We start from the raw sequence: 20,541 nt of genomic DNA, 5'->3' as shown, positions 1-20,541 counted from the left end.
GTCCGCGCTCCCGCGCACGGCGCCTGCCTCAAGCTCCCCCCAGCCCCCCCCCTTTTATCCGTGTCCCCCCCCACCCACGAAGTTTTTGGGGTTCCAACCCCCCGAATTTTTTGGGGTGTCCCCCCCACGAGGTTTTTGGGGACAGCCCCCACGCGGTGTCCCCGTGGGGCCGGGCAGGATCCGGTCCCGGTGTCCCCCCCCCCCCCACGTGCCCATCACCGTGGGGCCGGACCCCCCCCACCCCCCAGCTCCTGGGGTGCGGAGGGGACACAAGGGGGTGCTGTGACACCGGGACACGGGGACACGGGGGGGGGGGTGGCAGCGCAGTGCCCCACGGGGGTCTGAGTGTCCCCCGTGGCCCCGTGGCCTCCCCATTTCACCGTGTCCGTGGGGCTGCGCCCCCCACCCCGTCCCTGTCCCTCCTCGTGTCCCTGTCCCCCCCGTCGTTGCCCTAAGTGCACACAATCACCCACTCGTGTCCGTGTCCCCCCTCGTGTCCATGTGCCCCCACTCGTGTCCGTCTCCCCCCTCCACTTGTGTCTGTGCCCCCCCACTCGTGTCCGTGTCCCCCTCCACTCGTGTCCCTGTCTCCCCTTGTGCCCCTTTCCCCCCCGTGTGTCCGTGTCCCCCCTTTGTCTCGGTGCCCCCACTCGTGTCCACTACCCCCTTCCACTCGTGTCTGTGTCCCCCCTCATGTCCCTCTCCCCACTCGTGTCTATGTCCCCCTTTGTCTCCGTGTCCCCCTTGCCTCCATGACCCCCACTCGTGTCCGTGCCCCCCCACTCGTGTCCGTGTCCCTCCTTTGTCTCTATGCCCCCACTCGTGTCCATGTGCCCCCACTCATGTCTGTGTCCCACCTCGTGCCCCTTTCCCCACTCGTGTCCGTGTGGCCCCATCTCTGTGTCCCCACTTGTGTCCGTTTCTCCCCCACACTCGTGACCATGCCCCCCCTTTGTCTCGGTGTCCCCCCACTCATGTCCGTGTCCCTCCTTTGTCTCTATGTCCCCACTCGTGCCCCTCTCCCCCACTCATGTCCATGACCCCCCACTCGTGTCCGTGCCCCCCACTCGTGTCCGTGCCCCCCCACTCGTGTCTGTGCCTCCCCCTTTGTCTCAGTGTCCCCTCTCGTGCCCCTTTCCCCCACTCGTGTCCCTGTCCCCCACTCATGTCCGTGCCCCCCCACTTGTGTCCGTGTCCCCCCTTTGTCTCGGTGTCCCCACTCGTGTCCGTCTCCCCTGCCACTCGTGTCCGTGTCCCACTTCGTGCCCCTTTCCCCCACTCATACCCGTGCCCCCCTTGTCTCCATGCCGCCCACTCGTGACCGTGTCCCCCCTTTGTCTTGGTGTCCCCCCCCTGTGTCCGTCTCCCCTTCCACTCGTGTCCGTGTCCCCTCTCGTGCCCCTTTCCCCCACTCATGTCCCTGTCCCCCACTCGTGTCCGTGTCCCCCCCTCGTGCCCATGTCCCCCCTCCTCTCCCTCCCCCCTTACCCCCCCCCCCCTCTTTAATCCCTCCCTCCTTTAACCCCTCCCCCTCCCCTCCCCCTCCCTCCAGCAGCGGGGGGGGCGCTGTCCTCCTGGCGGAACAGCCTGGGCGGGGGGGGGGGGGGAGGAGGGGGAGGGGGCGGGGCCGGGGGGGGGGAGGGAGGAGGAGGGGGGGGGGGACCCCCGGCCCGGGGTGCGCGGCGGTTTCAAGGCCCCCCCCGGGCGCGGGCGCGGGGCGCGGGGCGCGCGTGGAGCCGGGGAGGAGCCGCGGGGCCCCCCCCCAGGCCCCCCCCCCCCCCGGTTACCGGCCCCGGGATGGCGGTGTTGGGGCCCCCCCCCCCGTGACAGGTGGAGCCGCGCCCCCCCCCCCCCCCCCCCCCAGCGATGTACGGCAAGGGCAAGGAGCCGCCGTGCCCTCGGACGGCCAGGCCAGGGAGAAGTGAGTATTGGGGGGGGGGCACCATGGGGGGGGGGCACCATGGGGGGGGGGCACCATGGGGGGGGGGCAACATGGGGGGGGGTAGCGGGGGGGGGTTAATGGGGCTGGGGGGGTGAGGAGGAGGCCGAGGGGGGGGGTGAGGAAGTTTGCCGGGAGCCCCCTGTGGAGGGGGGGGGTAAAGGGGGGGTCGTGGGGGGGTCCTGGGGGGGTTGTGGGGGGGTTATGGGGGGGTTAAAAGGGGTTATGGGGGGGTCCGGGGGGGTCCCGGGGGGTTCCGGGGGTGTTAATTATGGGGGGGGGGGACGGTGGAGCCCCGCCCCCCTCCGTGCTAAAAGGGGGGGGGTCTGGGGGTGCTCCTGGGGGTGCTCCCCCCCCACGGTGTCCCCTTCACCCCCCTAACCCCCCCCCCCAAAGGGTGTCCCCCCCCCCAATGGGATGTGTCCCCCCCCCCCCCCCCGGTTCTGTGTCCCCACGGGTGGGGGGCACCAGGAAGGGTCAGGGGCTGGGGGGGGAGGTGGGGGGCTGGGGGGGTTGGGGGGGTTTGGGGGGTCTGGGGGGGTCAGGGGGGTCGTGGGGGGGGGTTAAGGGGGTTGGGGGGGTTGGGGGGTGGGGGGGGCACCCCCTGCTCGGGCCCTTCTGGCCCTGTTTGGTCCCACCCTGATGGGGGGGGGTCGGGGTCACTGTGGGGGGGGGGCGTTGGGGTCACCCCTGGGGCTTGGGGTCACCGTGGGGGGGGGGGGTTCGGAGTCACCCCCCCCGGGGTGAGCTCCGGCCACCAGCAGCCCCCGCTCCGTAACAACCCATTCATTGCAGCCCCCCCTCAACCCTAAATCCCCCCCCGTGTCCCCCCCCCGTGTCCCCCCCCCTTTATATCCCCCCCCACATCCCCAGGTGTCACCCCCAGGGACTTCACCCCCCCCCAAGGGTCACGCTTTGGGGGGTGGCAGCCGCCTGTGCCCCCCCCCAGGGTGTCCCCACGCCCCCCCCCAGGGTGTCCCCGTGCCCCCCCCGCGGTGACACCCCGGTGCCCCCCCCCAGGCTGGCTCTGTACGTCTACGAGTACCTCCTGCACGTGGGCGCCCAGAAATCTGCCCAGACCTTCCTGTCCGAGGTAAGACCCCCCCCAATTTGTCCCCTGGGGGGGGGGCACACACACAGTGACCCCCCCCCGGCGGTGTGTGACCCCCCCCATGTGTCCGTCCCCCCCAGATCCGATGGAGAAGAACATCACGCTGGGCGAGCCGCCGGGCTTCCTGCACTCCTGGTGGTGGTAAGCCCCCCCCCGGGACCCCCCCCCATTTTTTAATGCCCCCCCCCGTTTTAATGTGCCCCCCCCTTTTTATGTGCCCCCCCCCCTTTTTCTTCTCCCCCCCCATACTCTCCACTGGCCCCAGGCTTTGCCCACGTCCCCCCCCTCCCCAACGTCCCCAGGTGTCACCTCGCCCCCCCATCACCGCTTTGCCCCCCCCCAAAAAATTCCCAAATTGCCCCCCCCCCCAAAAAAAATCCCAAATTGCCCCCCCCCCCCACGCCCAAAGCCCATCTCCGGCCCCTCCAGCTGGATCCAATTTGGGGGAAATAAAAAAAGAGCAGGGAAAAAGGGAGGGGGGGGGGGATAAAAGGGGGGGGGATCAGATCCTGGCCCCCCCAAATCCAGGGGGGGTGCTGTGGGTGAGGGGGGGGCACGGACACCCCCGGGGGGGGGGCGCAGGGTGGTGGTGCTGGCAGCCAGGAGCAAGAAATTGGGGGATTTATGGAGGTACCAGGCTGGGGGGGGGGGGGGGGCTGTCTGTCTGCCCCCCCAGCCCCATAAAAATCTGCCCCCCCCCCCTCACTGCCCCCCCCCCAAAAATCAGGGGGCTCCGGGCTGCACCCCAACCACCCCCCCCCCCAGGGGTCCCTTGGGGCATGGTTTGGGGGGGGGTGGGGATGAAATGGGGAGCGGGGGGGGAGGGGGGGTGATTTTTATTTTTTTTTTTGGGGGGGGGGGGGCGCAGGCAGCGGGGCCCCCCCCGGGCTGCTGCAGCCCTGATGTAAAGCCCCAGGAATTTGGGCTGCGGCCGCTCCGAGCGACTGTTTCCAGGGCAAACACCGCAGCCGGGGGGGGGGACACGTTCCTCATGGTGGGGGGGGATTTTTTTTTTTTGGGGGGGGGGGGGGTCCCGGCCCCTCCATCCCACCCCACGCCAGTGCCACACAGCCCCACAATCCCTGCGCCCCCCCGGCATCACCCAATTGCTCGCCCAATTTGGGGGTCTGGGGGCTTTACAGGGGGGGTCACGGGGATTTTTTTTTTTGTTGGGGGGGGGCTGATTTATTCTTTTTTTTCATGTCCCCCCCCGCCCCCCCCCAGCGTCTTCTGGGACCTGTACTGCGCCGCCCCGACCGCCGCGAGACCTGTGAGCACTCGAGCGAGGCCAAAGCCTTCCACGACTACGTGAGTCCTGCTGGATTTTTTATTGGGGGGGGCACACACATGGACGGACCCCCCCACACCTTAAAGACCCCCCCCCGGGGCTGTAGGGACACCGGGGGGGGGCACCGGGGGGGTGGCAGTGCCGTGGCACCGCCGGCGCGCTGGGGGTTAAGGCGGTGCCGTGGCGCTGACCTATTTTGCGCAGCACCGGGGTGGGGGGGGTAATCCCGGGGGGGGGGGGCCCAGCTGTGACCCCCCCCATCCCCGGGACCCCCCCTCGATGCTGAGCTCAGCCCCCAGGTGCCACCTGCCCACCCCCCCCTCCCAGCCCCCCCTCTCCGTGGGGATGGCACCGGGGTGACCCCGATGGGGCGAGCATCTCCGAGGGGGCACGGGGTGGGGGGGGATTTGGGGCTGCCCCCCCCCCGAAATAAACAATCCGTGGGGACATTTAGAGAGCTGCCCCCCACCCTCACACACCGTGGGCATGGTGGCCTCAATGGGGTCCCCGTGGGGTGTCCCCTGTCCCCAAATGGGGGGGTGGCACTGGGTGCCCCCACCCCCTCCCCGACTCCATCCCTGTTTCCGTGTCGGCACGGGGTTGGGGGGGGGGGGGTTGGATTAATTAGTGGTGTGCAATTAACAGCGCAGCCCCGGGGGATGTGGGATCTGCGGGGGTGTGGGGGATGTGGGGTGGAGGAGGGGGTGGGGTCCTGAGGGGCCTGGGGGGTCCTGGGGGGTCCTGTGGGGTCTGGGTCCCGAGGGGTGCAGGGCGCTGTGGGGTCCTGCGGGATCCGCGGTCCCGAGGGGGGGCCCCATGGGATGGAGGGTGCAGGGTGCTGTGGGATCAGCGATGCCCACGGGATGCCCCATAGATGCCCTATAGATGCCCTATAGATGCAGGAAGCCCCCCGTGGTGCGGGACCCCCCATGGGGTACAGGATCCCCTACAGGGATTTGGGGTGCCCCATGGGGTGCGGGGTCCCCTTGGCACCGCGCGGTGCCCGGGCAGGGCGCAGATGCGGCACCCACAAACAAAAACCCTTCACCCCCCCACCCCACCCCACCCCACACCCCCCTGCAATCTGTGGGTGCTCAGCGCCCCCCCACCCCATTCCCAGGCTCAATGTTTTTTGTGGGGGGGGATTATTTAGGGTCGGGGGGGGGGGGGCACCATCCACGTGCCATGGGGCCGCGCGCGGGTGCCGCAGCCACCCCGGCGGCACCGGTGTGGGGAGGCTGCAGGCAGCAGCAGGGCCTCCCCCCCTCACTGTGTGTGCCCCCCCCTCACTGTATGCCCCCCCCTTGCTGTGTGCCCCCCCCCTCGCTTTATGGCCCCCCCCGGCCCCCCGTGCCGGAATTAATGGGGCCGGCGGTGCGGTGACGCCGGGGACGCGGCGCGGGTCAGGCCCCCGTTACCATGGCACTGCTGCCTCGCGCACGCAGCCCCAGCGCTGGGGACAAGGGGGGGGGCCGGGGGGGGCCTGGGGGGACTTTTTTTTGGGGGGCGACCCCCCCTCTAAGTCCCCCCCCACACCCACAAAGCTCAGCCCCATGGGACCCCCGGCGTGCGCCCCTGTGCGCAGCGGGGTTGGCGATGCCGTGGCACCAAGCGGGGGGGCCCTCGCTTTTCCCTTGGGTGCTGCCTGGCTGTGCCCCCCCCCTCGACCCCCCCCCACAATCGGTGCATGCTTAGGGACCCCCCCCTGCCCCCCCCCCCTAAAACCACCCTCGGTGCCACCGTGGGCACGGTGACCCCGTGTGGGGATGCGCCATGGCAGCGCCGACCCCAAAGGTAGCAGGGTTATGGGGGGGGGGGGCAGCACTGTGGGCCCCCCCGGCCCAGCTCGGGGGCTGCTGCCCCCCCCTCGGCTGTGTCCCCCCCCATTTTCTCCCTCCTGACCTTGATGCCTGCAGGAGGAGCCGAAACTCCCCAACCTGTTGCCATGGCAACTCCTGCTTTGCATCACTGGGCAGGGAGCGAGGGGGGGGCGGGGGGGGCCCGATCCTGCCCCCACCATGGGCTGAGGCTGGGGGGGGGCAAGGGGGGGGCGGTGGACACCCCCACCTTGGGCTGGAGGCAGGGCACCGACCTCTATGGGGTCAGGACCCGGCACCCCAAAATGTGGGGCTGGGGGCACCCTCCGCACCCTCACCCTGGGGGGGGGCACAGCGTGGGGGGGTCCCCAGGGGGGGTTGGGGCTTGTCCCCCCCCCCAGGCAGAGCTGTCACCGGCACCCTGTGCCCCCTCGGAGCACCCTGGGCTGTGGGGGGTGGCACCAGGACAGGGCCCTGGGGGGGACCCCCCGTGAGGGTGGGGGGGGTGGGGGGGTGCTGGGGGGGTCGTGATCAGTGCCGGGGGGGGGGCTCGGTGGTGGGTACAGGGATGGGCAATGTGGGGGGCACCGTGGGGGGGCTTCGTGATCAGTGCTGGGGGGGCACTGTGGGGGGCACTGTGCTGGGTTCCATGGTGGGTGCTGGGGGGGGGGGGGGGCTCCGTAAGGGGTTCAGTGCTGGGGGGCTCCGGGGGGGGCTCTGGATGGGCTCAGTGGTGGTTCCATGGTGGACCCCATAAGGGACCCCATAAGGGGTGGGCACCGCGGTGGTGCAGCGATGGAGACCGAGGGGGGGGCTCCATGGGGGGGACACAGTGATGGGGGGGGGGGGCTCCAGGCTGGACCCCATGGTGCTGAGCTCCCCATTGAGCCCTGCAGGACCCCCCCCATTGACCCCCCCCCCCCCCCCTGCTGAGCCCCGAGCTGAGCACCCCGACACCCCCCTGGGCGCCCCCCCCCATCAACTTCCCCCCACCCCAAACCCCCCCCAAAACCCCTCCAGCTTTGGGGTGGGGGGGGGATCCTCCAGGTGCCCCCCCAACCTCCTGCACCCAAACGAGGGACTGGAGGGGGAGGAAAGGGGGGGGGGCGGCGGGGGGCGAGGGGTTAACGGGAGGAATGCGCGGGGGGCTGGGGGGGCGCTGGGGGGGGGGGGGGGGGGCGCTTCCATGGGGGGCCGCGGCTGCTGGCCCCCGGCGCTGTTGGTTTTGGCTGCCTGCACAGAGCCTCCATTGTCTTGCAAATGATTTGTGCCTGGCTGCAAAGTGAGTTCAGCTGGGCCCGGCCCCGATTTCATTTTTTTTTAGGGGGGGGGGGGGGCAAAAAAAAAAAAAAAAAAAAAAAGGGGGGGGGGGCCGGGCGCTGACCCCACAGCGCCCGAATCCCTACAGCGCGGCCATTGTGGGGCTGTGGGGTAGGGACCCCCCCACGCACCCCAAAAGGTTGGGTCCCTGCCTGCTGTTGTGACCCCTGGGGGGGCTTTGTGTGTGCCGGGGGGGGGCCAGGGCGCACGGTGTCACCCGTGACCCCGGTGCGCCCCCGGTGCCTGGGGTGACCCCAACCCATGTGCTGTGACCCCCCAATGCCAAATGTCACCCCCCCGTGCCCCCTGTCACCCCCCCTTCCCCAGTGTCACCCCCTCTCCGGTGCCAAGCGTCACCCCCCACCCATGGTCACCCAGGCTCCAGCTGTGCCCCCCCCCCCGCACCCCCCTCCCAGACGCCCCCACCCCAACCCGTGTCCCCCCCCGCCTCCAGCAGCAGCACCCATGGGGGCCCCGAGCAGCCCCCTGCCTGTGGGGACATCAGGGCAGGGCCCCCCCCCCCGGGGGGGGCGCACGGTGACCGTGCCCCACCGGTGCCAACCAGGGGCTGCCCCCCCCCGCCCTTTCCCCCCTCTCCCTCCCCTCCATCTCCCAGTGGTGGGGGCCCCACGGAGGCCCCCTCCGGCTCCCCCAGCGCGGAGGGGCAGCGCCAGGCCCCCCCCCCTTTTTTTATTCCCCCCCCCCCTTTTTCCTCCCCCTTCTCCTCCCCTCCAAATTGAAACCAGTTGTGGCAGAGACAGCGCGAGGGGCCGAGCCGGAAAGCCAGCGCATTCCTCCCCGTTTAATAGCTCCCCCCGGACCCCAGCCGGCAGGCGAGAGGGGCCAGGGCCCCCCGCCCCCCCCGCGGCCCCCCCCCGCAACCACCGGGCTCAACCAACCCCCCCGGGACCCCCCCAGACCCCCCCACAAAGCCCCCAGGGCAGGGTGCGCCCCGGTTCTCCGCACGCTGCCCTCTTGCTCGCGCGCTTGACCCCAGCAGCTCCTGGCTCCCCTTGTGGGGGGGGGACAGGAGGCTGGGGGGGGGACACCGGGTGGCCCTGGGGCTGCTGGCAGATGGGACAGCGTCAGCAGAGGGGGGGCGAGGTGGTGGCTTGCCCCCCCCCGGTGCCCCCCAGCCCTGTCTCGTGCGTCCCCCCCCCGGTGCCGCGCGGTGCAGATGGATCGAGGGCGGCTTCGTGGGGCGCAGCTCGGGGGGGGGCCCGGGGGGGGGCACCTGCACACCTGGGGGGGTTGTAACACCATGGGGGGGTTGGTGACACCGGGGGGGGGTTGGTGACATTTAGGGGAGGGGGCCAGGATGCGCCCCCCCCGGTGCTGAGCTCCCCTTCCCCGCAGAGCGCAGCGGCGGCGCCCAGCCCGGTGATGGGGAACCTGCCCCCCAGCGACGGCATGGCGGGGGGGCCCATGCCCCCCGGCTTCTTCCAGGTACCCCCCCCCCCAACCTCAGGGAGCTGGTTTGTTTTTTTTTTTTTTGGGGGGGGGGTGCACGCGTGCCCTGCAGGCCCCCCCCCGTGTGCTGTGAGCGTGCAAGGCCACGTGTGCACGGGCACCTCTCCCGTGCGCCCCTTTGGCAAGGGGGGCCCCCCCACGCTGCAGCCCAGACCCCCCCCCTCAGCCCCAATCCCCCCCACACCCACCCAGGGGGGGGTGTTCACATTGGGGGGGTCCCCCCCAACCCCCCCCCAACCCCCCCCACCAGCCCCCCCCCAGCCCCATACCCCTTCCTATTTCTCTCCAAGGCGCCTCCGGGCTCGCAGCCGTCGCCGCACGCCCAACCTCCCCCCACAACCCCGGCGCCCCCATGATGGGGCCGCACGCCAGGTAAGGTTGGGTGCCCCCCCCCCCATCCCAAGCAGCGCCCCGACCCCCCCTGACCCCCCAATTTTGCCCCCCCCCCCAAATCTCCACCGCTCTGCTCCCCTCTCTCGCAGCCCTTCATGTCCCCCCGCTACCCCGGCGGCCCCCGGCCCGCGCTCCGGATGCCGAACCAGGTGAGTGCCCCCCCCCCCCCCCCCCCCCCAAACCCCAAATCGGTGCAGACCCCACCCCACACACCCCATCTGACCCCCCCCCCTCATATATCTGCCCCCCCCCCGCAGCCCCCCGTGGGTGTCCCTGGCTCCCAGCCGCTGCTGCCCAACGCCATGGACCCGGCCACGCGGTCGCAGGGTGAGTGGGGGCTCCGTGCCCCCCCCATAACACTTTTGGGGTGTCCCCCCCACCCTAAAAAAAAAGAAAGTGCGGGGGGCCCCCCCAGGCTCACCCCCTCCCTCGTTCTGTGCAGGGCATCCCAACATGGGGGGCCCGATGCAGCGCATGAACCCCCCCCGGGGCATGGCCGGCATGGCGCCCAGGTGAGGGGGGGGTTGGGATTGGGATTGGGGTTGGGATTAGGATGGGGATGGGGATGGGGATTGGGTGGGGTTGAGATTGGGATTGGGGATGGGAATAGGATTGGGGATGGGATTGGGATGGGGATGGGATTGGAGATGGGGTGGAGATGGGATTGGGATGGGGTGAGGACAGGATTGGGATGGGGACAGGATGGGATTGGGGATGGGATTGGGGATGGGATGGGATTGGGATGGGGATGGGATTGGGGATGGGATGGGATTGGGATGGGGTGGGGACAGGATTGGGATAGAGGGACGGATGGGATTGGGATGGGGATAGGATGGGGATTGGATGGGTTTGAGATTGGGGTTGGAATGGGATAGGGATGGGGTTGGGGTTTGAGATTGGGATGGGAACGTGGTTGGGATGGGGATGGGAAATGGAATTGGAATGGGGTTGGGATGGGGTTGGGATGGGATTGAGATCGGGATGGGATTGGGAATGGGATTGGGATGGGGTTGGGATAGGGTTGGGATTGGGATGGGGAATGGGAACAGGGATGGGATTGGGATGGGATGAGGTTGGGATGGGGATGGAATGGGATGGGAATGGGGTTGGGATGGGGATTGGGATGGGGATTGGGTGGGGTTGAGATTGGGATAGGATTGGGATTGGGATGGGGATGGGATGGGGATGGGGATGGGATGGGGATGAGGTTGGGGTTGGGATAGGGAATGGGGTGGAATGGGGATGGGGACAGGGAAGGGGATGGGGCTACAGGCAGCGTTGCCCAGGCCCCCCCTGAGCCCCCTGAGCCCCCTCTCAGCCTCCAGTCCCCAGACCTCCGGCAGTGGGATGCGCCCCCCCAGCTCGCTGGCCGGCCCCGGCATGCCCACCATGAACATGTAAGGGTCTGCCCCCCCAAAAAAAATATCCCCCCAGCTCCCTGGGAGCCAGACATGGCACGGGGGGAGCAGAATTTTATTTTTTTTGGGGGGGGGCACATGGATGAGCCCCCCCCCGAATGTTCCCATCCAGGGGTCCCGGCAGCCGACGTCCATGGCCAAACCCCAATGCCAACTCCGTAAGTGTTGGGGGGGGGGCCTTTTTTTTGGGGGGGGAGTGGAAATAAGGGGAGGGGGCTGTGCCCCCCCCCAGTGCTGACCCCCTTCGCCCCCCCCCCCCAGATTGCCTACTCCTCCTCGTCCCCCGGGAACTACGTGGTGAGTACCGGGGGCGCTGGGGGGGGATGGGGGGGCTGCTTGCTTGCCCCCCCCCTCCGTGCCCCCCCCTTCTGATTTGCCCCCCCCCCAATTCCCAGCGGCCCCCCGGGGGCGGTCACCCCCGGCACCCCCATCATCCCCAGCCCCGGAGGTGAGTGTCAATGGGATTGGGATGCACGGGGGGGGGGTTTGGAGGTCCCCCTACCGGTGGGTGTGCCTTTTGGTGGGGGGCTGGGGGGCACCACAAGCGTTCCCCCCCCATAAACCCCCCCATGCCCCCCCCCCAACTCCACCAACTCCAGCGAGAACATGTACACCATGATGAACCCCATCGGCCCGGCGGGATTTCTTGGGCCGCAGTTGTAAAATGTCCTGGGGGGGACGGCGGCAAGGGGGGGGTCTGTGGGGGGGGGCGCCAGCCCCCGCGGTGCCCCCGCCCCCCTTTCCCCCCCTTGCAGTTCCCGATGGGGCCGGGGCCGGAGGGGCCGATGGGCGGCATGAGCGATGGAGCCCCACCACATGAACGGCTCCTTCAGGTGGGTGCCCCCCCCAAAAAAAAAAAAAAAAAAAATTTTGGACCCCCCCACCCCCAAAACCGAGGTCCTGGCGGTGCCCCACCAACCCCCCCCCCAGGAGCATCCTGCAGGCCGTGAGCTCCATCTGGGGGCTGCCGGGCACCGCGCAGGCGGGGATGGGGACGTGGGGGGGGAGGCACAAGGGGGGTTTTTTTGGGGAGGGGGGGGGCACAGGCAGGGGTGGGGGTGCCCCTAATGGTGCTGCCGGTGTCCTTGCGGGCTCTGGGAATGGGGCAGGGCTGCCAAAGGTGAGTGTGGAGACCCCATGAACTGGGGGGGGGGTCCCTGGCTCCAGGACCCCCCCCCCACACACACACACACAACCCCATTCACAGGGACCCCCATGCACTGAGACCCCCCCCATGCACAGGGACCCCCTTACATTGCCCCCCCATGACCTGGACACACTCAGGACCCCCCCCCATTAACTGGGACCCCTGTGCAAGGAGCCCCCCCCATACCCTGACCCCCCCCCGTGCACTGAGCCCCCCCCTGCATTGAGACCCCCCCCCTGGACCCCCCCATGCACAGGGACCCCCCTTACATTGCCCCCCATGACCCTGGGCACCACTGAGGACCCCCCCCATTAACTGGGACCCCATGCCCTGACCCCCCCCACATTCACTGAGCCCCCCCCACAATAAATTGCCCTCCCCCCATGCTCTGACCCCCCCATGCATTGACCTCCCCCCCAGATCCACCCCCATACCCCCCCACCCCCCCCACGCCCCCCCCTTATCACGACCCTTATCATTTCCTTATAATTTCCTTATCATTTATTTATAACTATGCCCCCGCAGAGCTCTCCCAGTAACCTGGCCAGGGCTGAGCAACCCCCCCCGGCACCCCCCGAGCAGGGAGCTGGGCAGCAATTTCTCAAGTCCCTTAAGGGACCACAGTAACCCCAACCTCCCCCCAAAGCCGCCCCCGGGGGCGGCAACAGGCGAGGGAGGGGGGCCCGGGGGGGGGGTCGGGGGCTGCCGGGGGGGGGCCCGGGGCAACCCGAAGCCTGGGTGACCCCCCCCCAGCTGCATTTTGGGGGGGGGGCTGTGGGAGAGCAGCCCCAGAGGACGGGACCCCCCCTTTGCCTCTAAGCTTGGTGGCGTGCCCCCCCCCCCCAAAAAATGCCCCCCCCCCGGCCCCGCTAACCCTCCGGTGTCTCCGCTCTCTCTTAGTACTCGCCCAGCATGACAATGAGCGTGTGAGCCCAGCGCCCGACGCCGGCCGAGAACCCGACGCCCCCCCCGCGGTGCCAAAAAAAAAAAAAAAAATGTATTTAATACAGCCCCCCCCCAAAAAAAAAAAAATCCAGCACCCCCCCAAAAAAAAAAAATTAATAATAATAATTAACATCAGCAGCCTGCGACAGACAGGAGGTGCCCCCCCCTCCCAGCACCCTTTGGGGGGGGGGCACTTATGGGGGGAGCACACTATGGGGTGGGGGGGGCACCCTGGGGGGGGCTGGCACCGCGGGCAGGAGGGAGCAACCCCCCCCCCCCACGCCCCCTCCTGCTCCTTTCACCCCCCCCCCAATGCTTCTGGGGGGGGGAATTGGGGATAGGTATTTATTTGGGGGGGGGTTGCTGTGCTGTGTGCCCCCCCCCAAAAAAAAAAAAATAAAGCGTGCTGCCCAGCTGGGGCACGTGCGCTCGATTGCAATTAGCAGAGATGCTAATGAGCAATGTCATTTTGCCCCCCCCCATCTCATTATAAAAGGGGGGGGGGCAGCCAAATGCTGGCCCTGCCATAGCCCCAGGGGGGGGGATTTTTGGGGGTGGGGGGGGGGCACACAGCCAGCACAGCCCCCCCCCAGCTGGGTGAGGCACCCCCAAACCAGGCCAGGCTGAGTGGGGGGGGGGTGCAAGCCAAACCCCCCCCCCATGGAGCATCCCCCCCCAGCACTCTATAGGCAGGCCCCAGTGCAGAGCAACCCCCCCCGCCCCCCCCCTCCCCAAATTATTTCCCCCCCCCCCCCATACTTTGGTAGCGAACCAGCCCCGGGGGGGGGGGGGGATGGCTCCTGACCCCCCCCCCAGCCCCGTCTGCGTGCTCAGCCAGCACTGTGATCTTCCTGCCCCCCCCCACCCCCGAGCGCCAGACCGGGGCCCCCCCCTCCCCTTATTCCCCCCCCCGCAAGGGACCCTTAAAAAAAAAAACTTTAATATGAAGGATTTTTTTTTTCACCTTTTTCTCCTCTTTTATAACAGAAAGGACCTCAGCCCCCCCCCCCCCCCCCATCGCCCCCCCCCATCCATCCGCCGTGCACCCCCCCCCCCCCCCCCCCTGTCGGGCAGAGAGTGGGGGGGGGCTGCCCCGTAGTCGTGTGTAGGGAGAGCGTGACCCCCCCCCCCTTCCTAGCCCCCCCAGCCTTTAGCCCTGACGTTGCTTATCGAAAAAACGGGAAAAAAATTAAAAAAAAAAAAAGAAAAAAAAAGTAAAAAAACCATTAAAAATTAAAAAAAAAAGGAAAAAAAAAAAAAAGGAAAAAAATCCCCAAAAAATCAAAAAAAAGGAAAAAAAAAAACAAAAAACAACCCTGCATCAATAAATGTAATTTGATTTTTTCAGAAAATTTGTAATTTGATTTTTTTCGGCTCCTCCTGGGGGGGGCTGGGGGGGGGCAAAGGAGGGGGGGGGGGGGCAGGAACCAGGCGAGACGGGGCTGGGGGGGGCACTGCGGGTTTATTGCCGAGGGGGGTTGTGGGGGGGGGGGGGGGGTACAAAGCTTCACAGTTTCGAGTCACAGCACCGGGTGCTGCTGGGGGGGGGGGGGGGGGCACAGGTCGCAGCCCCCACCCCCTATATCCACCCCCCCACCCCCTATCCACCCCCCCACCCCCCTAAAAAGCTCATATAAAATACAAAAAGGCACCCAAATTGGAGGGGGGGGGGCAGGTAGAGCCCCCCCCATCCCCATACAGCAGAGCCCCCAACCCTGGGGGGGTGGGGGGGTGGGTTGGGGGGGGGGGTTGTGATTCTGTTGTTTTTTTTTTTTGGGGGGGGGGTCCCCAGCGGGCGTTAGTTGGCCCCGTCGATGTGCAGGGGGGGGCGCGGGGGTCCCGGCCGTGCGGTGGCGGGGCAGGGGTGGCCGTTGAGCTGGGGGGGGGTCGCCGCCTTTTTGGGGGTGAGGGGGCAGGTGGCCCCCCCCGGGCAGGCGCGTTTCGGGCTCAGCGCCGGCCGCTGCATCTTGTGCTCCAGCAGCATGTGGTTCTGGGGGGCAGCCCCAGGCAGGCCCTGCAGGGGGGGGGGGGAGAAAAAATAGGGTCAGGGGTGAGGGGGGGGGCACAGGGACTGGGTGCCCATAGGCCTGGGCACCCCCCATGCACTGGGACCCAATGGAGTTGGAGATCCCAAATAGTGGGTACCGAGACCCCAAATATTGGGTACCGAGACCCCGTGGCACCCCATGCACTGTGAGCCACCAGGATTGGGGACCCCCCCCCCCCAAATATTGGGTGCCAGGACCCCAAGGCACTGGGTACCCCATGCACCGGGACCCAATGGGATTGGAGACCCCAAATCTTGGGTAGCAGGACCCCATAGTCCTGGGTACCCCCATACCCTGGGACCCATCAGGGTTGGGGACCCCAAATATTGGGTACCAGGACCCCATAGTCCTGGGCACCCCCATGCACTGGGACCCACCAGGATTAGGGACCCCAAATCTTGGGTACCAGGACCCCATGGCACCCGGCACCCCCTGCATTGGGTAGGGGGGCTCGGTGGTGTAGGACCCCCCCTGGGCATGGGGACCCCCCAAAATTGGGCACCCCCAGCACTGGGACCCCATCAGCACTGGGACCCACTGGTGCTGGGCACCAGGCACCAGTACCCCCCCCCCAAACACATGGGGTCCAGCACCGGGCACGGGGACCCACCGGTACCGAGCACCCCAAACCTTGGGCACCCCAAACCTTGAGCACCCCAAATTTTGGGCACCCCAAATTTTGGGCACCGAGGACCCCCCGGTGCCGGGCACGGAGCACCAGGACCCGTGGCCGGGTCTGGCACCCGCAGCCTTGGGGCACCGGGATGGGCACCGAGCCCCCTGCACGGCCACCCCCGGGGGGACCTGTCCCAAAGAGTGGGGTGACCCCGGGACCCCCCCCCAAGGAAAGGGGCACCCTTGGGTGCGGGTACCTCAGGATGTTCTCGATGCAGCTGCGCTGGCGGAAAAGGGCGTTGACGACCGGGGTGCCCTCGGGGACCAGGGGGGCCTTGCAGAGGAAGGCGACGATGGAGAGGACGCTGTGGAAGCCCTGGAATTCGGGGTCGCCCTCGGTGCAGAAGGTGATGCGCTGGCACAGCTCCGTCAGGATGGCCAGGTCCAGGATGATGGGGCTGGCCAGCAGCGAGTCCTGCGGGCCCACCCCCCCAAAAAAAAAAAAAAAAAAAAATTTAGGGATGTGCCCCCCCCCCCCCCATCTACCCTCCCCAACCGGCCCCGCGCACCTCGCAGGTGTTGTGGATGACGATGGTGTTGGTGCCGCCCATCATGATCTCCGACGTGTACTCGTCCAGCGCCCGCTTGCTGTCCCCCACGTAGGGCACGTATTTGATCACCACCTGCCAAGGGAGACCCCAATCAGCCCCCCCCCGTCACCCCACGGCCCCCCTCCCCAAATATCCCCCCCCAACTCACGCAGTGGTCGGGTTTGTCGTGCGGGCCGTAGAGCACGGGGTTGGCCAGCACCGTGTCGTCCACCACGTTGCTCTTGGAGATCTCCTTGGAGCGGAACTGCTGCGGGGCCGAGAGGTTCTTCCCGTCGTTGTTCCCCAGGTGGTTGTAGCTCACGATGGACTTGGTCTGGGGGGGGGCGGCAGGCAGGTCGACCCCCGGCTCCGTCCCCAATGGGGTGGGGGGGACATCGCCGCCGGGCACCGAGGCGCCGCGCGCGCGGCCCCGTCCCCGCATACCTTGAGCCCGGCGCCCACCAGGAAATCCACCAGCACCGACTTGAGCTTGGTCTGCCCGGACTTGAAGTCATCGCCGCAGATGAAGACGCGGCGCTGGGCGGCCAGCTCCACCGCGCCCGGCACGAAGGTGTTTTGGGGGGAGCCGTTGATGTAGGCGCAGCCCTCCAGGATGCTGGCCACGGCGAAGAGCGTGGACGGGGACACCTCCAGGCCTCGCTGCGGGGACACGGTGGCACAATGTGTGTATGTGTGGGGGGGGGTGGTGTGGGTGTCCCCCCCCCCTCTCCGGCGTGCCCTCACCTCGATGGCCCGCAGCAGGTTGTCGGCGGTGTCGTTGAGCCCCGGCACCACGTCGCAGAAGCGCTCCGTGTTGGCCGTCCACAGCACGATGACTTTGTCCACCCCGCTGCTCTCCTTGAAGTCCCGGATGTCCCTGCGGATCTGCTCCACCTGCCGTGACCGTGCCCCAGGTCAGCACCGTGCCCTTCGTCTCCTCACCCCCCCCTGCTCCGTGCTCCCCCCCCCCATTGTCCCGTTCCCCCCCCAACCCCGGCACCTGCTCAGCCTTGGAGCCTCGCAGCACGTTGTCCGCCCGCTCCTCCTGGTTGGCGGCGATGAACTCGGGGATGTAGATGGAGGGCCGGGGCTTCATCTTCTCCATGTGGGGCCAGAGCTGCTCCTGCAGCGGCCAGTCCAGCACCTCCGCCCGCCGCATGGCCTCGGCCAGGTTCAGCGAGGAGATGTCCCAGCCTGAGGGGGGGGGACACAACCATGCTGGTCCCGCACCCCGTGCCCATCAGCGGGCCCCCCACCCGCCCCACCTACCATCGAAGACGATGTCGTTGGGGTGCACCATGGGCAGCAGGTCCCGGAAAGGCACGTAGACATCACCGGTGGGGCCGGTGCCCAGGCACACAGTGGAGGCTTGGAGCAGCGAGCCATAGTAGTTGGCTTTCTGCGGAGGAGAGCGCGAGGATGAGCAACCGGCCCCCAAAAAACAGGAACCCGGGGCCGCAGCCCCCCTTCTGCAGGACCCAGGTGGGGACGGGACCACCTCGGGCGCCCCCATCCCCGTGTCGGGGTGCAGCCCGGACACCCACCTTGCGCCCCGTCTTGGTCATCCAGGACAGGCCCAGCCTGTTGGCCAGCACGGCCGCTGTCACCGTGGTGCCGTTGTTGCCTCCCCAGCCCACCAGCATCAGCCCCAGGCGGGGGACCTGCCGCCCCGTGCGGAAGGTGAAGCGGGTGGAGCACGGCCTCACCTGAACAGCGCAGACACCGGGGAGGTGAGCGAGCACCCAGAGGGCCAGACCCCGGACCCGGTGCCACCAGGCCAGGTGCCGGTGTCCCCGAGGCCACCGTCCCCATCCCGTACCTTGGTGACGCCGTTCTCCTTGCAGACGTGCACGGTGCTGTACGTGTACTTGGCCTCGATGAAGTCCTTGCTGTACGTGACATCGGGGCTCTCCACAAGGAATGTCTCTGCCATTGTTCCTCGAGCTGGAATTGGAGGAAATGGGTGGCACCCCCGGAGCCTGGCACGCCGGGGCCTTTCCCCCCCCCCCCCCCCCCCATCTCCACCCACCCCGCTGGGACGCGGCTCCGGGGCTGTGCCGCTGGGGACGGCTGGCTCCAAGCCCCTGTCCCTGTCCCTGTCCCCTCCCAGCTCAGCACCGCTGCCCCCAGCCCCAGGACATCACCGAGCCCCCGACAAGCGGGGATGGCACGGGGCAGGCTGTCCCCGCTGTCCCCAAAGCCCCCATTGTCCCCAAAATCCCCTCTGTCCCCAAAGTCCCCTGTCCCCAAAGTCCCCGCTGTCCCCATCCCCCGGGCAGCAGATGGCACAAGGGACCGGTGCCAGCAGGACCCGGGGTTACCGGGGACGGCACCGGGGCTTCGAGGGGACACCGGGACCGGAGCCACCCCCCCCCAGCTCCGTGCCACCGGGACCCCCGGGGGATGGGATGGGATGGGGGGGGGCGGCCCGGAGCGCACAGCCCGGGGAGGGGACGCGGGGACGCGGCGACCCCGGGGCCGTCCCCAGCGGCTTGGGGAGGGGGGGGGCGGCAGGAGCCGGGTCCCACCCCCCTCCCATCCCCGCCCCGGTTTGGGAGGCGGTGGGGGGGGGGCACTCACCGGAGCGGGGGGCGCGCAGGAGCCCGGTGCCGGTGGCTGCCCCACGGGGGGATGCGAGCGCGGCTGGGGCTTCCCCTCGGCTCCCGCCGCTTAATCGGCTCCCAGGGCCCGCCCCCCCCCCGGCTCCGCCCAGCCCAAAACTTTCCATCCTCGCCGGACCCCCCCCGGTCCCGTCCCCCCCCTCCCGCCCCCGCACGTGCCCCGGTACCGGTGGGGGGGGCACCGGGCACGGCCCCAGCTCGCCCCCGGCCACCGCTGCGCTGCGCGCTCCGTGCGCCCCGCACCGGCTCCGTGCGCGCACCAAGGGCAGGGGGTCCCCGGGGAGGGGGTCCCTCGGGGGGATGGGGGTTCAGTGCCCCCCCCCCTACACCCCCACCCCCGGTTCTCACCGGAGGGGCACGGAGCGGGGCGGGCCGAGCCCTCCCGCAGCGCCGCGCCTCCAGAAGGGGAAGCGGCCGCTGACCCGGGAAGGGGAAGTGGCACCGGGGCCGGGGCCGTCGGGGGGGGTGGGAGGGGGGCTGGGGGGTCCCGCCGCTGCCTTCCGCCCATTCACGGCCCCGGGCCCGGGGTTTCCGGAGCGGCGGGGGATGGGGATGTGGGGGGGGGGGGGACCGGAGCTTGCCCACGGGGCCGGAGCCGCCTGGGGCATCCCCGAGACCCCCCCTGCAAGGGGGCTCCCCAAATGGGGACCTGGAGATCCTGGCACCATCGCCCTGCAGCACCCAGCACCCTGCAGCCCCCGGCTTGGGCATCCCGAAGCCCCCATTTTTGGGGACCCCGTAACCCCCATCACCATCACCCTGCAGCCCCTGGCTTGGGCATCCCAAAACCCCCATTTTTGGGGACCCCGCAGCCCCCAGCACCAGCACCCTGCAGCCCTAAGTCTGGGTATCCCAACTCCCCCATTTGGGGGATGACACAGCCCCCATTACCATCACCCCGCAGCCCCCATCACCCTGCAGCCCCCAGCTTGGGCATCCCAAATCCCCCATTTTGGCGACCCCACAGCCCCCATCACCATCACCCCGCAGCCTCCATCACCCCCAGCTTGGGCATCCCGGAGCCCACAGCGTGCTGACCCCTCAGCCCCCAGCACGGGCACCCCGACGGTGGCACCCTGCATCCCTGTCCCCCCCCACGGCCCCCACCCCATTGCGGGGAGGGGGCCGCAGGGCGCTGCCCCCCCCCCCCGTTGGCTGTGGGAGAGGCCGCCAGGAGGCTGCTCCCAGCCTCCACGGAGCGGGACAGCGAGGGGGGCCCCGGGGGGCCTGGCTGCCATTTCAATGGGACGGCCCCGCTTCAAAGCAACCCCCCCGCTCTTTCCCCAACACCCCCCCCCGGAGCAGGAGCAACGCCCGTGTCCCCCCCCCAGCGCTCCCAGCCCCTTCCCCACCCATGCTCCCCGCCGACGTGGCGAGGACAGCTCGGCTGCCACCCACCCGCCAGCCCCGGGCCCTGGCTCCGCGGGGGCCGCTGGCACCGCCAAGCGTGCGCAGAGATTTATTTTTTTGGGGGGGGGGGGGCACATATAGAGAAGGGGACGACAGGCGGGGACCACCGGGGCCGGGCACCTGCCGGGGGAAGCCGCCGGGCATCGGCGGTGCCGGGGGCGTCGGGGCCCGAGGGCCACATCCAGGCCGTGGGCAGCGGCGGAACAATGCGCCCTCAGTGCCGGGGCTGCGGCACAAAACGAGCCCCGCGCTGGAATTCCAGCGCCTCAGCAAATTATTGAAACAAAAATAACATTTCTTTGTACAATAATCCTGGGGCGGGGAGGGTCTGGGCAGGCAGCGCTGCCAGGGGCCGAGAACTGGTATTTTTCCACTGGCTTTCCTTTTTTTGCCCCCTCCCAGAACTCCC

At 69.0% G+C, this 20,541-nt stretch overlaps 3 protein-coding genes across 3 annotated transcripts in view; 2 read left to right on the top strand and 1 right to left on the bottom strand.

The window, feature by feature from the left end:
* UBA52 (ubiquitin A-52 residue ribosomal protein fusion product 1) overlaps positions 1-20,541 on the top strand; it is a 112,907-nt gene that overhangs the window by 28,865 nt on the left and 63,501 nt on the right. The window lies entirely within an intron of this gene.
* SSBP4 (single stranded DNA binding protein 4) lies at positions 4,307-13,774 on the top strand. Its single transcript, XM_072029245.1, is given in 18 exon segments — positions 4,307-4,358; positions 8,832-8,921; positions 9,236-9,287; positions 9,399-9,487; positions 9,596-9,665; positions 9,781-9,844; positions 10,664-10,735; positions 10,869-10,914; positions 11,018-11,053; positions 11,152-11,168; positions 11,170-11,204; positions 11,340-11,422; positions 11,512-11,552; positions 11,554-11,586; positions 11,846-11,876; positions 12,429-12,449; positions 12,451-12,528; positions 12,804-13,774. Coding segments are annotated over 17 exon segments (861 nt in total). The 5' UTR covers positions 4,307-4,358; positions 8,832-8,858; the 3' UTR covers positions 12,834-13,774.
* ISYNA1 (inositol-3-phosphate synthase 1) lies at positions 14,606-19,204 on the bottom strand. The gene is given in 12 exon segments (XM_072029228.1): positions 14,606-14,840; positions 14,843-14,862; positions 15,769-15,986; positions 16,081-16,194; positions 16,271-16,435; positions 16,546-16,761; positions 16,846-16,995; positions 17,102-17,295; positions 17,371-17,500; positions 17,646-17,807; positions 17,921-18,045; positions 19,071-19,204. Coding segments are annotated over 11 exon segments (1,677 nt in total). The 5' UTR covers positions 18,035-18,045; positions 19,071-19,204; the 3' UTR covers positions 14,606-14,646.

Source organism: Anas platyrhynchos, chromosome 29, assembly GCF_047663525.1.
Source record: "Anas platyrhynchos isolate ZD024472 breed Pekin duck chromosome 29, IASCAAS_PekinDuck_T2T, whole genome shotgun sequence".
NCBI lineage: Eukaryota > Metazoa > Chordata > Aves > Anseriformes > Anatidae > Anas > Anas platyrhynchos.
The sequence above is the reverse complement of the archived record's forward strand: the minus strand, read 5'-3'. Positions and strand labels throughout refer to the sequence as shown.